The sequence below is a fragment of the Bombina bombina genome, chromosome 4 (genome assembly GCF_027579735.1).
Source record: "Bombina bombina isolate aBomBom1 chromosome 4, aBomBom1.pri, whole genome shotgun sequence".
NCBI classification, from domain to species: domain Eukaryota; kingdom Metazoa; phylum Chordata; class Amphibia; order Anura; family Bombinatoridae; genus Bombina; species Bombina bombina.
This window is the reverse complement of record NC_069502.1, coordinates 653,844,638-653,862,058: the sequence shown is the minus strand read 5'-3', so window position 1 is coordinate 653,862,058 and position 17,421 is coordinate 653,844,638. Positions and strand designations below refer to the sequence as shown.

General features: G+C 41.8%; 1 protein-coding gene across 2 annotated transcripts in view; it reads left to right on the top strand.

Annotated features, from left to right (window-relative positions):
* NCOA7 (nuclear receptor coactivator 7) overlaps positions 1 to 17,204 on the top strand; it is a 431,441-nt gene extending 414,237 nt beyond the window's left edge. For both annotated transcript variants that reach the window (XM_053710717.1, XM_053710718.1), the window contains 2 exons: positions 14,482 to 14,555; positions 15,276 to 17,204. In XM_053710717.1, coding sequence (XP_053566692.1) covers positions 14,482 to 14,555; positions 15,276 to 15,411 — 210 coding nt within the window. In that variant the 3' untranslated portion in view covers positions 15,412 to 17,204. The remainder of the gene's footprint in view (positions 1 to 14,481; positions 14,556 to 15,275) is intronic.
* Positions 17,205 to 17,421: the final 217 nt, after the last annotated feature.

The window sequence follows — 17,421 nt, the reverse complement described above, 5'->3', positions numbered from 1 at the left end:
ACCATAACATATATTAGCCTTCTACAAAGATTTGTTGTATGAATAGTTCCTACATGCTCTCACGTCCAATAGAAATTGAAGCACACATATAGTATATACTATATTTTCCTTTGACAAAGATATTGTCAGAATATTCACTGCACTTTAAAAATTGTTTAGCCTTCTACAAGGGTCTTTCTGCCACCCCAATAAATACATATACTATGTATTATACTATGTATAAATACAATCCTATATTTTATAGAGAGGAACCAAGCACCGGTAGATTTGTATCAGTCACAAAGATAGCAAAAAAAAATAAGGATTATGGTCTGCTTATCATCAAAACCATTAATTTCATCTTTACTGACAACACCAAAGTAACTACTAATATTATTTGCCTGCTCCCCAAAGTTCTCTCTGTTCATCCATTTATCCTCACTATCCGCTAGATTTGGAGTTTTGTCGGTAACAACCCGAAAAACTAACGCCGGCTTTTTTCTGGCCGCACCATAAAAATAACTCTGGTATTGAGAGTCCACATAAAGGCTGCGTTAGGCTCCAAAAAAGGAGCGTAGAGCATTTTTAACGCAGCTTCAACTCTCGATACCAGAGTTGCTTACGGACGCGGCCAGCCTCAAAAACGTGCTCGTGCACGATTCCCCCATAGGAAACAATGGGGCTGTTTGAGCTGAAAAAAAACCTAACACCTGCAAAAAAGCAGCGTTCAGCTCCTAACGCAGCCCCATTGTTTGCTATGCGGTAACCCTTCCTACGTCTGCACTTAACACTCTAACATGTACCCCGAGTCTAAACACCCCTAACCTTACACTTATTAACCCCTATTCTGCCGCCTCCGCTATCGCTGACCCCTGCATATTATTATTAACCCCTAATCTGCCGCTCCGTAAACCGCCGCTACTTACATTATCCCGATGTACCCCTAATCTGCTGCCCTAACATCGCCGACCCCTATATTATATTTATTAACCCCTAATCTGCCCCCCACAACGTCGCCTCCACCTGCCTACACTTATTAACCCCTAATCTGCCGACCGGACCTGAGCGCTACTATAATAAAGTTATTAACCCCTAATCCGCCTCACTAACCCTATCATAAATAGTATTAACCCCTAATCTGCCCTCCCTAACATCGCCGACACCTAACTTCAAACATTAACCCCTAATCTCCCGACTGGAGCTCACCGCTATTCTAATAAATGTATTAACCCCTAAAGCTAAGTCTAACACTAACACCCCCCTAAGTTAAATATAATTTAAATCTAACGAAATTAATTAACTCTTATTAAATAAATTATTCCTATTTAAAGCTAAATACTTACCTGTAAAATAAATCCTAATATAGCTACAATATAAATTATAATTATATTATAGCTATTTTAGGATTTATATTTATTTTACAGGTAACTTTGTATTTATTTTAACCAGGTACAATAGCTATTAAATAGTTAAGAACTATTTAATAGCTAAAATAGTTAAAATAATTACAAATTTACCTGTAAAAGAAATCCTAACCTAAGTTACAAATAAACCTAACACTAGACTATCAATAAATACATTAAATAAACTACCTACAATTACCTACAATTAACCTTAACACTATCAATAAATTAATTAAATACAATTGCTACAAATAAATACAATTAAATAAACTAGCTAAAGTACAAAAAATAAAAAAGAACTAAGTTACAAAAAATAAAAAAATATTTACAAACATAAGAAAAATATTACAACAATTTTAAACTAATTACACCTACTCTAAGCCCCCTAATAAAATAACAAAGCCCCCCAAAATAAAAAAATGCCCTACCCTATTCTAAATTACTAAAGTTCAAAGCTCTTTTACCTTACCAGCCCTGAACAGGGCCCTTTGCGGGGCATGCCCCAAGAAATACAGCTCTTTTGCCTGTAAAAAAAAACATACAATACCCAAGCCCCCCAACATTACAACCCACCACCCACATACCCCTAATCTAACCCAAACCCCCCTTAAATAAACCTAACACTAAGCCCCTGAAGATCATCCTACCTTGTCTTCACCATACCAGGTTCACCGATCGGTCCAGAAGAGCTCCTCCGATGTCCTGATCCAAGCCCAAGCGGGGGGCTGAAGAGGTCCATGATCCGGCTGAAGTCTTCATCCAAGCGGGGCAGAAGAGCTCTTCCATCCGATTGAAGTCTTCATCCAAGCGGCATCCATCCGGAGCGAAGCGGCAGCATCCTGAAGACCTCCACCGCGGAACATCCATCCTGGCCGACGACTGAACGACGAATGACGGTTCCTTTAAATGACGTCATCCAAGATGGCGTCCCTCGAATTCCGATTGGCTGATAGGATTCTATCAGCCAATCAGAATTAAGGTAGGAATATTCTGATTGGCTGATGGAATCAGCCAATCAGAATCAAGTTCAATCCGATTGGCTGATCCGATCAGCCAATCAGATTGAGCTCGCATTCTATTGGCTGTTCCGATCAGCCAATAGAATGCAAGCTCACTCTGATTGGCTGATTGGATCAGCCAATCGGATTGAACTTGATTCTGATTGGCTGATTCCATCAGCCAATCAGAATATTCCTACCTTAATTCCGATTGGCTGATACAATCCTATCAGCCAATCGGAATTCGAGGGACGCCATCTTGGATGACGTCATTTAAAGGAACCGTCATTCGTCGTTCAGTCGTCGGCCAGGATGGATGTTCCGCGGTGGAGGTCTTCAGGATGCTGCCGCTTCGCTCCGGATGGATGCCGCTTGGATGAAGACTTCAATCGGATGGAAGACCTCTTCTGCCCCGCTTGGAGGAAGACTTCAGCCGGATCATGGACCTCTTCAGCCCCCCGCTTGGGCTTGGATCAGGACATCGGAGGAGCTCTTCTGGACCGATCGGTGAACCTGGTATGGTGAAGACAAGGTAGGATGATCTTCAGGGGCTTAGTGTTAGGTTTATTTAAGGGGGGTTTGGGTTAGATTAGGGGTATGTGGGTGGTGGGTTGTAATGTTGGGGGGCTTGGGTATTGTATGTTTTTTTTTACAGGCAAAAGAGCTGTATTTCTTGGGGCATGCCCCGCAAAGGGCCCTGTTCAGGGCTGGTAAGGTAAAAGAGCTTTGAACTTTAGTAATTTAGAATACGGTAGGGCATTTTTTTATTTTGGGGGGCTTTGTTATTTTATTAGGGGGCTTAGAGTAGGTGTAATTAGTTTAAAATTGTTGTAATATTTTTCTTATGTTTGTAAATATTTTTTTATTTTTTGTAACTTAGTTCTTTTTTATTTTTTGTACTTTAGCTAGTTTATTTAATTGTATTTATTTGTAGCAATTGTATTTAATTAATTTATTGATAGTGTAGTGTTAGGTTAATTGTAGGTAATTGTAGGTATTTTATTTAATGTATTTATTGATAATCTAGTGTTAGGTTTATTTGTAACTTAGGTTAGGATTTCTTTTACAGGTAAATTTGTCATTATTTTAACTATTTTAGCTATTAAATAGTTCTTAACTATTTAATAGCTATTGTACCTGGTTAAAATAAATACAAAGTTACCTGTAAAATAAATATAAATCCTAAAATAGCTATAATATAATTATAATTTATATTGTAGCTATATTAGGGTTTATTTTACAGGTAAGTATCTTTAAATAGGAATAATTTATTTAATAAGAGTTAATTAATTTCGTTAGATTTAAATTATATTTAACTTAGGGGGGTGTTAGTATTAGGGTTAGACTTAGCTTTAGGGGTTAATACATTTATTAGAATAGCGGCGAGATTCGGTCGTCAGATTAGGGGTTAATAATTGAAGTTAGGTGTCGGCGATGTTAGGGAGCGCAGATTAGGGGTTAATACTATTTATGATAGGGTTAGTGAGGCGGATTAGGGGTTAATAACTTTATTATAGTAGCGCTCAGGTCCGGTCGGCAGATTAGGGGTTAATAAGTGTAGGCAGGTGGAGGCGACGTTGAGGGGGGCAGATTAGGGGTTAATAAATATAATATAGGGGTCGGCGGTGTTAGGGGCAGCAGATTAGGGGTACATAAGTGTTACAGAAGCATTAGTTATTTTGTTGTGAAGAGCTTATTTCCCAGCAGCAATGCCTGAACCAGCAAGCCAGCGCCTAAGAAGGGCTCCAAGAAAACCGTAACAAGTATCATTTCATAAAGAGTTAACTCTTTTTTTTCAGCTTTTAGAAACTATTGCCTAAATACACATTTTTGCTGGCCTCAGCTCTAAGTTTAGGGATAACCAATCCCATTGTCTAATCACCTCTGGAGCCAGACTGCTAATTGATAAGATGAACTTGTAAACTTGTTATCTTAAGTACTGTAATCCTATTGTGGCCTGTCAAAGGACAGTGCTCTCTATCTAAATGTGTGATGGGGGATTTTGTGCTCCCCCCCCTCTCCCCCTGGGAGTGCCCTGTGTGCATGTAACCTTAATAAAAAGCAGGCTGGGCATCCCAGTGCTGAGTTCTTGTTTGACCCTCAATCGCAGCGTTGACTCGTTTTTGTGGGCAGAAGGGTATCCTAGCTGTACTACAGCTAAGGGAGATTATTCTATATTTGCGAGACTCATATAGAATACTATGGAAAGCAGCTTCTCCCCTCTTTAGCAATAGGGATCCAGGCTACTAAGCGGTCCATCTCTCAGCGAGACTAAGGGTAACCGTAACATTTGGCGGCAGCGGCGGGATTTTCCTGGATTTCCTAGGAGAGGTACAGAACGGATGGAGAGCGCTTACGAAAAATTGAAGCGTACAACCCTAAAGGATTTACTTGAAAGCAGAGGGGGGTACACCAGCAACCGGCCGAGGAGAGAGCTGATCGCAGAATTGAACGAACTGGATCAGAGCTTCACAATGGTGGAAACACCGACCACGATTAGTGACGAAAAAACCAGGATTGTTCGGGAAAGGCTCTCATTATACGGGCCGAACCCCTCCATGGAATTGGTACAGCAGTTGATGGCGGAGGCGGACGAGGATATACGAGAGACTCGAGCCCACGAACTCAACCTAGCGAACGCACACCGCAATGCTGTAGCCCCGCAGGTAATCATCCCTGTCGAAAATGCTGGGAGGCCCAAGATACCCTATACAGCATTTCGACCCTTTCTAGAGAGCGAGACAGGGATTGATGAATATTTGGCGGACTTCGAAAGGCAATGTGCCCTGCACCAGATTCCCAACAGAGAGTGGCCCACGATATTGTCTGGGAAACTATCCGGGCGAGCCCTGGAAGCCTTTCGTACTCTGGGTGCTAAGGAAGTGACACAGTATGAGCTAGTTAAGGAGACACTGTTGCGACGGTACGCTGTAACTCCGGACACGTATCGCCGACAGTTTCGGGGCACGGAAAAGAAGCCTAACGATACCCATATGGAATGGGCGCACCGAATGCGGAGAGCGGCAAATCACTGGCTGAGCGGACGTAAAGCGGTGACTGGGGAGGAAATTTTACAATTGTTTCTCTTAGAACATTTTTATAATGGCATGGAACAGCAAGGGAAGGAATGGCTGCGAGACAGGCGGCCTTCTACCTTAGAAGAAGCAGCCAAATTGGCCGATGAACATTATGACTCCCGTCTTCACGAACCCATGAACTACCGAGCTCCAGCACGGGTCGAACCCAGAGAGGTTTACCGTGCACCCCCTCGTGCTGAATTCCGAGCCCCGGTGCCCACAGGGCCCGTCCGACACTCAGGACCACCCAATAACAGCTCTGAGCATCACAGACCGACTTGCCACCGATGCAAGCAACCAGGGCATTTCATGGCTAGCTGCCCCCTTAATACGCACCAGACACCCAGGAATTACAATTACCCCTCTGGGTCCTATCGTCCGGCCCGGGCCCTCTGTGTTAACCAAGAGGCCCCTATGGAGGGATATGTGGGGCCGCTTCACGAGGCAGACCCTGTATATGCTGCCTCAGATAACCGCCAGCACCATCGGCAGAGGGTATGGCTCGAGGGGCGATCTACCGAGGGATTGCGAGACACAGGGGCTACTATCACGCTGGTACAGAGTCATTTGGTGCCAGAGCACAAGCGATCCGGACAGACTGTGGCCGTTAGAGTGGCGGGGGGGGATGTGTACAAAATTCCAACAGCTAAAGTGCATCTTGATTGGGGAGCGGGAAAGGGGGCTGTGAACGTGGGCCTAATGGATAATTTACCTGCCGAAGTACTACTGGGCAACGATTTGGGCCCCATGACTTCTGCCTATGCTCCAGTATGCAACAACGAGGCGGACCCAGTGACTACACGGGCCCAAGCCCGGACGGAGCGAGAGCTCTCACCAGTGCGGGAGACACAGGTAAGACCTACCCCGACCTTGCCTGACAGGTTAGGCCCCATACCCTGGGACACCCCAGATGCTTTCGAGGCAGAGTCTAAGACTGACCCGACCTTACAAAAGTACCGGGAACGAGCAGAGACCGGAGGGGGCGGGGCAGATAACGAAACATTCTTATGGGAAAAAGGGAAACTATACCGCTGGACAGAGAAAAGGGGACAGCGTAGGCGACAGCTGGTAGTGCCCCACAAATACCGTCAAGAAATCCTCAAAATAGGCCACGACATCCCCTTAGCAGGCCACCTAGCCGTTACCCGTACCCTACACCGCATTACTCACACGTTCTTTTGGCCAGGGGTGCACGCTGACGTTAGAACTTACTGTTACACCTGCGATGTGTGTCAACGAGTAGGAAGGCGAGGCGATCACCCTAAAGCCCAGCTAGTAAATATGCCCATTGTAGAGGAACCCTTCAGCCGGGTTGCTATTGACCTAGTGGGACCACTGGCTACCCCTAGTCCCTCCGGTAAGCGCTACATTCTTACCGTAGTGGACTACGCTACCAGGTACCCAGAGGCTGTCGCCCTATCCAACATACAAGCGGATACGGTAGCGAATGCACTAGTACAGGTGTTCTCCCGGGTAGGATTTCCAAAAGAAATCCTATCCGACCGAGGCACCCAATTTACGGCTGAATTAACCCAACAACTCTGGCAGGTTTGCAAAATTAAGTCCCTCCTGAGCTCCCCATACCACCCCCAGACGAACGGGCTGTGTGAGAGGTTCAATGGGACCCTCAAGCAAATGCTCAAGACGTTCACTCAGGAATACCGAGACTGGGAACGCTTCCTGCCGCACCTCCTATTTGCTTATCGGGAGGTGCCCCAGGAAACGACAGGGTTCTCTCCCTTCGAGTTGCTCTACGGAAGAAAGGTACGGGGACCCCTAAACCTGATCCGGGAGCACTGGGAGGGAGAGATGGAGGCTGACGGTGTCCCCATTGTGCCATACGTGCTGGAACTCAGGGACCGAATGGAGCAATTAGCCAAATCCGTGCGGGCTAATCTCCAGTTGGCCCAGAGAAGACAGAAAGTATGGTACGATCGGGGGGCCCGAAAGAGAATCTTCACCATAGGACAAAAGGTGTTAGTACTTAAGCCGGTGAAGACAGACAAATTGCAGGCGTCCTGGCAGGGTCCCTACCAGATCGTAGAGAAAAGGGGAGACACCACTTATGTGATAGCTAGCTGCCATGACAACAATCTTAGAAAGACATTCCATGTAAACATGCTCAAGGAATATTTTGAGCGACCAGAGAACGTGACGGCCGTATGTTGTTCCCCTCAGGAAGACCCCGACAGTTTACCCATTCCAGACCTATTAGAAAAGAGTCTCCCCACAGGTATAGTGGCGCAGGTTCAGATAGGGGACCAACTTAGCCCCACTGAAAGGGAGCAGCTCAACCAACTCCTCCAGTCCAAACACCTCACCTTCTCCCCGAAGCCAGGGTACACTACTTTAACCACCCACCAGGTAGATACTCCGGGACAAGCTCCCTTGCGCCAGGCTCCGTACCGAATCCCCGAAGCAGTTAGGACAGGAATGAAGAAGGAGATCGATGAGATGCTCCAGCTCAGGGTAATTGAGCCCTCCGATAGTCCATGGGCCTCCCCAGTTGTCTTGGTGCCCAAGAAAGATGGGACCACCCGGTTCTGTGTAGACTATCGGAGGCTCAATGAAAATACCGTGACGGACGCTTACCCTATGCCCAGGGTAGACGAGCTACTCGATCGTATAGCCAGGGGAAATTACCTGACCACTATTGACCTCTGCAAAGGTTACTGGCAGATTCCCCTGGCCCCGGAGGCTATCCCCAAGTCGGCATTCGTCACCCCATTCGGCTTATATCAGTTTAGGGTAATGCCGTTTGGGATGAAGAATGCCCCAGCTACATTCCAGCGCTTGGTGGATAGGCTCCTGGATGGCTTCCAGAGTTTTGCTTGCGCCTACCTGGACGACATAGCGATCCACAGTGAGTCCTGGGAGGACCACTTAGCTCATGTGGGAATGGTTCTGGATCAGATCCGGGCTGCTGGCCTGACTCTGAAGCCAGAAAAATGCCACTTTGGGATGGCCGAGGTACAGTACCTGGGTCACCGGGTGGGGTGTGGAAAGCAGCGACCAGAGCCGGCCAAAATAGAAGCTGTCGCCAATTGGCCCACCCCCATCACTAAGACTCAGGTCCTAGCCTTCCTGGGCACGGCAGGGTACTATAGACGGTTCGTACCAGACTACAGCACACTTGCCAAACCCCTGACTGACTTGACCAAGAAGAACTTACCTCGACAGGTCCTGTGGTCTCCCCACTGTGAAACGGCTTTCCAGGCTCTCAAAAATGCTCTAATTAACGCTCCTGTCTTGGCGGCCCCAGCCCTTAACAAACGTTTTATCGTCCATACAGACGCTTCCATGTTCGGGCTGGGAGCTGTCCTCAGCCAAGTAGGCGAAGATGGAGGGGAGCATCCAGTTGCCTACATCAGCCGGAAGCTCCTGCCCCGCGAAGTCAGCTATGCAGCGGTCGAAAAGGAGTGTTTGGCTTTGGTGTGGGCATTAAAGAAATTGACTCCCTATTTATATGGTCAGGAGTTCACTCTGGTCACCGACCATAACCCGTTGGTGTGGCTGAACCGGGTCTCTGGAGATAACGGCAGGCTATTACGTTGGAGCTTATCGTTGCAACCCTTCAATTTCACCATTACTTACAGACCTGGGAAACAGAATGGCAACGCCGACGGGTTGTCCAGACAAACAGACCTCAGCCCTGCATAACCAGCGGTCTGGACAGCCTTAGTCTGCCCCGAAAAGGGGTCAGACCGTGTCTGCCAGAGTGTTCCACAGAAAGGGAGCACTGTTACAGAAGCATTAGTTATTTTGTTGTGAAGAGCTTATTTCCCAGCAGCAATGCCTGAACCAGCAAGCCAGCGCCTAAGAAGGGCTCCAAGAAAACCGTAACAAGTATCATTTCATAAAGAGTTAACTCTTTTTTTTCAGCTTTTAGAAACTATTGCCTAAATACACATTTTTGCTGGCCTCAGCTCTAAGTTTAGGGATAACCAATCCCATTGTCTAATCACCTCTGGAGCCAGACTGCTAATTGATAAGATGAACTTGTAAACTTGTTATCTTAAGTACTGTAATCCTATTGTGGCCTGTCAAAGGACAGTGCTCTCTATCTAAATGTGTGATGGGGGATTTTGTGCTCCCCCCCCCCCTCTCCCCCTGGGAGTGCCCTGTGTGCATGTAACCTTAATAAAAAGCAGGCTGGGCATCCCAGTGCTGAGTTCTTGTTTGACCCTCAATCGCAGCGTTGACTCGTTTTTGTGGGCAGAAGGGTATCCTAGCTGTACTACAGCTAAGGGAGATTATTCTATATTTGCGAGACTCATATAGAATACTATGGAAAGCAGCTTCTCCCCTCTTTAGCAATAGGGATCCAGGCTACTAAGCGGTCCATCTCTCAGCGAGACTAAGGGTAACCGTAACAATAAGTATAACGTAGGTGGCGGTCGGCAGATTAGGGGTTAAAAAAATTTTTCGAGTGTCGGCGATGTGGGGGGACCTCGGTTTAGGGGTACATAGGTAGTTTATGGGTGTTAGTGTACTTTAGAGCACAGTAGTTAAGAGCTTTAGAAACCGGCGTTAGCCCAGAAAGCTCTTAACTAATGACTTTTTTCCTGCGGCTGGAGTTTTGTCGTTAGATGTCTAACGCTCACTTCAGAAACAACTCTAAATACCGGAGTTAGAAAAATCCCATTGAAAAGATACGCAATTGACGTAAGGGGATCTGCGGTATGGAAAAGTCGCGGCTGAAAAGTGAGCGTTAGACCCTATTTTGAGTGACTCCAAATACCGGCGGTAGCCTAAAACCAGCGTTAGGAGCCTCTAACGCTGGTTTTCACGGCTACCGCCAAGCTCTAAATCTAGGCCTATATCATCAATGCTTACTGCTATGCTAAAATATACTTGAATGCGCCCCCTAGTGTTTAGGATGCTGTAGTTAATCTTAAAGGGATAGAAACATCTTGAGATTATTATGAAAAAAATGTTTAGTTATAGATAATAAAACTTTGAAAAGTATTATCATTGTTTATTTTGCCATCTTTTCATGTCATTTAGCTTTTGTTTTAATTCTCAGAGCTGAAAATGCATACACCTTATGGCTAACCCTGCTGCATCCCTATTTGCAGTTTATACTAATATAATGGCCAAGCATTGCTGTCTACAGGATCGAGTTAAGATTGGCTCCCCAAAATAAGACAAATTGTGGGTGGAGTTTGTCTATTGAAAAAAAATTGCAGCAAACACAATTTATTTATGTTTTACAAAATTTTTACTTGAATGATATGTTATTATTATATAGGAAGACAACAGAAATGCAATTACAAGGTGTTTAGTGTCCTATGGACATTACTTTGATTTGCTGTAATCTTATGGAATTTCACTGAAATCACGCAATATTTCATAGTAAACTTCCTTAAACTGACAAGGGAAATAAAGTGACTGTGCCTGTACATGCCAGATGCACACTCCTGGGGCAAGCATCCTGATAGGATGTTAAAATTCCCTTTACAATAAGATGTGGCTACTGAGGAACTTTTTAAAGGGACCTAAAACAAGTTGGGATAGAGACAAAATATGTACTCTAACTCCCCCCACACATTTCCTTTTATGGCTGTATCTATATCTATTGTTGTTTTGGTAGAATACAAAAATGCATAGGGATTATCTGCTGGAGCATGCCTAGAAGCTGTGAAATCAGTTGAAATACAATGCCTGTGTCTAAACACTGATAAGAGGGGTGGAGCTAGCTGCTCCAGGCAGCTTAGCTATGTAATTGATTTTGCTTATTTTTGAAAATTATTTTAAAATACTTTTTTTATGCAAACTATTTTTAATTAATTATCCCTTTTAGGATATGCACAGATCTCAACCTGTTTTATGTCCCTTTAAGTAAAATATCTTCCTTTTTTAATTAGACATTTTTATATGATAAGCTATTTTACAGATATGCTGTCTCACTTTAAAAGGGACAGTATACACCAAATTTCATATAACTTCATGTAATAGACATTACTATAAAGAAGGATATGAACAGATACTGCTACAAAAATAGAGTATAAAACCTTTTAAAAACTTACTTAGAAGCTCCCAATTTAGCTCTGTTGAATAGCTTAGGCTGGGACACCCTTTGAAAGGGGCTGATAGCAGACACCCCCTTCCTCCGCTGCTTATGAAGACGTATTATACAAACAGGAGCAAGCAAGCAAGCATCTGTTGACGTCAGTATACATAAAAAACTTTGGGGCTTGAAAATCAGCACGTTATTTAAACATACATTTTTACAAAAACACTCCAAGATGGGCTATATAAATGGATCATGTACAAAACATTTATGCAAAGAAAAATCTAGTGTACAATGTCCCTTTAAGTAATTAAATGTTTGGGTATCATGTCACTAAGTTAAAATTTCTTTACATTCATATTTAATCAAGGAGGAAGTCTGTGTGCTCACAACTTATACTTAAAGGGACATGAAACCCAAAATATTTCTTTCATGATTCAGATAGAGAATACAATTTTAAACAACATTCCAATTTACTTCTATTATTTAATTTGCTTTTTTGCATCTTTATGCAGCCAACAATAAGCAGCTACTGAGCCTATGTAGATATGCCTTTCAACAAAGGATATGAAGAGAATGAAGCAATTTAAATAATATAAGTAAATTTGAAAGTTGTTTAAAATTGCATGCTCTTTCTAAAGCATGAAAGAAAAATTGTGGGTTTCATGTCCCTTTAAGTATTAATAGATAACTGGCCGATAAGCATAACTCCTAATGTAATTTTAATATTAACCCCTTAACGACATACGTCGTACAGGGTACGTCTTGCACAACCTGGTCTTTAAAGACCAGCGACGTACCCTGTACGACGTTGGGGTTGAAAGTGGCTGGAAGCGATCCTGATCGCTTCCAGACGCTTTCCGGTTATTGCAGTGATGCCTCGATATCGAGGCATCACTGCAATAACATTTTCCCCCATCCGATGCAGAGAGAGCCACTCTGTGGCCCTCTCTGCACCGGACATCGGCGGCCGCAATCGTTGGTGGGTGGGAGCCGACGTGGGAGGCGGGTGGGCGGCCATCGATGGATTTTCAAGTGCAGTGGTGGGTGGGATCGTGGGCGGGGTAGTTAGGGGGCGCGCACGGACGCGCGCGCGTGCACGGGGGAGGCGGGCGGGCGCGTGCACGGGGAGGGAGCTGGTGGGAACCGTTACACTATGGAACAGTTAGAGGGAGAGAGGGGGAATAAAAAATTATTAAAAATCATATATAATCGAAGTGATCTGGGAGGGGGTGGGGGTTTAGTCTTTAGGGGGGGGAAGCTACACTACAGAAAAGTGGGGGAAAAATGTAAAAATATATATTTTTTTGTAAACTGTACTGACAGCTGCCAGTACCCAAGATGGCGCCCAATAATGTAGAGGGGGAGGGTTAGAGAGCTGTTTGGGGGGGGATCAGGGAGGTTTGGGGCTAAGGGGGATCCTACACAGCAGCATATGTAAATATGCTATTAAAAAAAAAGAACTAAAAAAAAAGATACCTTTTATTTTAGTACTGGCAGACTTTCTGCCAGTACTTAAGATGGCGGGGACAATTCTGGGGTGGGGGAGGGAAGAGAGCTGTTTGGGAGGGATCAAGGGGTCTGATGTGTCAGATGGGAGGCTGATCTCTACACTAAAGCTAAAATTAACCCTGCAAGCTCCCTACAAGATCCCTAATTAACCCCTTCACTGCTAGACATAATACACGTGTGATGTGCAGCGGCATTTAGCAGCCTTCTAATTACCAAAAAGCATTGCCAAAGCTATATATGTCTGCTATTTCTAAACAAAGGGGATCCCAGAGAAGCATTTACAACCATTTGTGCCATAATTGCACAAGCTGTTTGTAAATAATTTCAGTGAGAATCCTAAAATTGCGAAAAAATTTAAGTTTTTTTTAAAATTTGATCGCATTTGGCGGTGAAATGGTGGCATTAAATATACCAAAACGGGCCTAGATCAATACTTTGGGTTGTCTACTACACTACACTAAAGCTAAAATTAACTCTACAAGCTCCCTACATGCTCCCTAATTAACCCCTTCACTGCTGGGCATAAAACACGTGTGGTGCGCAGTGACATTTAGCAGCCTTCTAATTACCAAAAAGCAACGCCAAAGCCATATAAGTCTGCTATTTCTGAACAAAGGGGATCCCAGAGAAGCATTTGCAACCATTTATGCCATAATTGCATAAGTTGTTTGTAAATAATTTCTGTGAGAAACCTAAAGTTTGTGAAAACATTTGTGAAAAAGTGAATTTTTTTTTTATTTTATCGCATTTGGCGGTGAAATGGTGGCATGAAATATACCAAAATGGGCCTAGATCAATACTTTGGGATGTCTTCTAAAAAAAATATATACATGTCAAGGGATATTCAGGTATTCCTGACAGATATCAGGGTTCCAATGTAACTAGAGCTCATTTTGAAAAAAAGTGGTTTTGAAATAGCAAAGTGATACTTGTATTTATTGCCCTATAACTTGCAAAAAAAGCAAAGAACATGTTAACATTGGGTATTTCTAAACTCAGGACAAAATTTAGAAACTATTTAGCATGGTTGTTTTTTGGTGGTTGTAGATGTGTAACAGATTTTGGGGGTCAAAGTTAGAAAAAGTGTGGTTTTTTCCATTTTTTTCCTCATATTTTATATTTTTAATAGTAAATTATAAGATATGATGAAAATAATGGTATCTTTAGAAAGTCCATTTAGTGGCGAGAAAAACGGTATATAATATGTGTGGGTACAGTAAATGAGTAAGAGATTAATTACAGCTAAACACAAACACCGCAGAAATGTAAAAATAGCCCTGGTCTTTAAGGGAAAGAAATTGAAAAATGGCCTTGGTCCTTAAGGGGTTAAACGGTAGATCTTGAATTGTCTGTAAATTGTATAGTCTGAATTGGTTTTATGTTGACAGATTATTTAACATATTCCAAATATAATAATAGTTATGCATTTTGCCTCTAACTCATACTGTCTACAATACAGTAATGCATGGTTATAGCATCATTTTTCATGTTTTCCGCAGGTCTTTAAATGGAGTGGAGTGAACTCTTATTTCATCAATGGAGATATACGATTTTTAGAACTAGGAGGAGAGGGGTAAGTCTTGTACATTCATTTTCTACTCATAAGCTAAAGGTATAAATAATAAAACCCTTGGCAGGATTTACTTCAGTATCATAAGCTTATTTAAATGGAATTGTTTTTCAGGATATAGAATAAAATAGAATACAAATAAATTCTGTTAAATAAAGGGATGCACTGGAGTTATGCCCAATATGTCCCCATATCCCATATTAGCCAGACTGTTGAAATCATAATCATGTTGTAAAATGTCCAATTTAAAGATACAGATCACATTTTGCTAAGATTGACAAAAAAAAGTTAAAGGGATACTAAACCCCATTTTTTTCTTTCATGATTTAGATAGAGCAGGCAACTTTGTAATTTACTCCTATTATGAATTTTTCTTCGTTCTCTTGCTATCTTTATTTAAAAGCAGGAATGTAAAGCTTAGGAGCTGGCCCATTTTAGGTTCAGCACCCTGGATAATGCTTGCTTATTAGTGGCTATATTTGGCTTACCAATAAGCAAGCATTACCCAGGTTCTGAACCAAAAACAGGCCAGCTCCTAAGCTTTACATTCCTGCTTTTTAAATAAAGATAGCAAGAGAATGAAGAATAAATGATAATAGGAGTAAATTAGAAAGTTGCTGAAAATTGCATGCTCTATCTGAATCATGAAACCCAAAATGTGGGTTTAGTATCCCTTTAATTTTATTAAATTGACTACAATAATTATTATATTTGTCTTTTCAGGGGTCGATCTGGCCTTTGGATTGATTCAGACTTGTATCATGGACGCAGTAACCCTTGCAGCACTTTCAATAATGAAACCTTATCTAAAAAAGAAGATTTCATTGTGCAGGATGTTGAAGTGTGGACCTTCCAGTGAACTGAAGGCTTCAGTTAATATAACAATAGGATAAACGCATCTTGTACTGCACCTAAGAAGCGAATATTCAAGTCTACATATTGTGGACATAACCCTGCCTGTTCGGTGTTCTTTGACAAGTCATGCATCGTGCTGATTTATGGCTATGTATGGCATCTGTCTCTGTACTGAAGAATCTGTTTTTCCAATAGTGCAGTGCAGTTATAAGTAACAAGAATACGGAAGACCACATACGAAGAGCTGGAAACAGACTTTAGAGCAATAGACTGGGTCATGAAGATAAGCATGAAATGATCATTGCTCCAATTTCACACACTTAGATGTGGAACCAGACCAAAAATGATGACTAAATGGAGTTTATTCCGATAACTTTGAGAGAAACTAAATAAGACTGCATAATGAGTTTAGAGCATTTCAAGCTTTGTGTTTCAGCTAAATGAATGGAAACAAACATTCATAGTGAAAAGCATTGTTTTATTTTTTCTGTTGTTAATTTATTGAGCAGTGTAACTGGCCTGGCATTTTGTAGACCTTTATTGAATAGCACTTTTTATGTTTTTATTGTCTTTTTTTCCTTTTTCTAATCATTTTTCATTATTGGAATTCAAATGCATGACAAGATTTTCACATTTTGTTACCTCACTGAAAAAAACACACCATTTTTACTATAATAATATATATATAGATGAAGGGGAGATTACTGAAGTCAAGTCTCTAGTATTGAAGGTGTCCAAACATGCAAGAGTGTTCTAGGTACCTGAAAAGAAACAACATTTTGTACACATTTTGTCAGTGAAAATTGAAATGAACAATATTTAAATTGCATTTGAAGCCCAAATTGTTTTTCATGATTTTTATAAAACGTGATTTTAAACAACTTTCCAAGTTATTTCTATTATCGAATTTGCTTCATTCTCTTGTTATCCATTGTTGAAGGAGCAACAGTGCACTACTGGGAACTAGCTGAACACATCTAGTGAACCAATGACAAGAGGCATTTATGTGCAGCAACCAATCAGCAGCTAGCTCCCAATCTCAAACCTAGCTAGGTATGCTTTTCAACTAAAGATACCAAGAAAATGAAGCAAATAAAATAAGTTAATAGAAAAGTTGTTTAAAATCACATGCTGTGTCTGAATCATGAAAGAAAATTTTGGGATTTCATGACCCCTTAAGGGAATTACTACATAGCGAAATTGTTTATTGTACTTCAAATGCAACTATATCGATTATGTATTGAAACAACTTTGTTGGGGTTTTTTGCCAGGAAACATACACCGAAATATCTTACACTGGTCTTTATGCACTGTCATGCAAAAAAATATGAATATACGCCAGGCATGCACATCTATAAATATATATATATACTATACAGCACTTTTGACTTTATATACAGAACTTTATCTCACTTGAAATTTTGCTTACTGCTAGTTAAATTCCTTTATGGAAATATCATTTTTGTTTTAGAAAACATTATACCTTTTATTATGTTACAAACAAAAACACATAATAAGGGTCTTTGGGTTTGAATTTAGTCAGTATATTGTTATTATATTAAAAAAAAAAATTCTATGAAAACGAAAAAACTAATTTATGCTGGTTTATGGGCTGGTTGTTCTAAGAGCAGTGTATTGTATGGAGAAGCGCAGGACGTTTCTGCTAGCTGCTTGATTTTATTTTTGTAAATGTATTTTTTTCCCTCTGTAGTAAAATACATTTTGCCTTTTTTTCCCTGTTGTTTCTTGCTAAGTGATGTTAAGAGGTGATACAGTAAAACTGTAGTCCATCTGAAATTTGTCAGCTTGGTCTTTGAATACAATTCATGTTGTAATATATTACAATTATAAACTATAGTACTCACTATTGTTGTAACATTACAACTGTGATATCACAACTTTTTTTTTACAAGACAGGCATATGTCCTTTTATTAAAGTGAAGGTAAACTTTGATGAATCAGTGCCCTGTTTTTAAAAATACTATTAAAAACAGGGGCACTTTCATTCATCAAA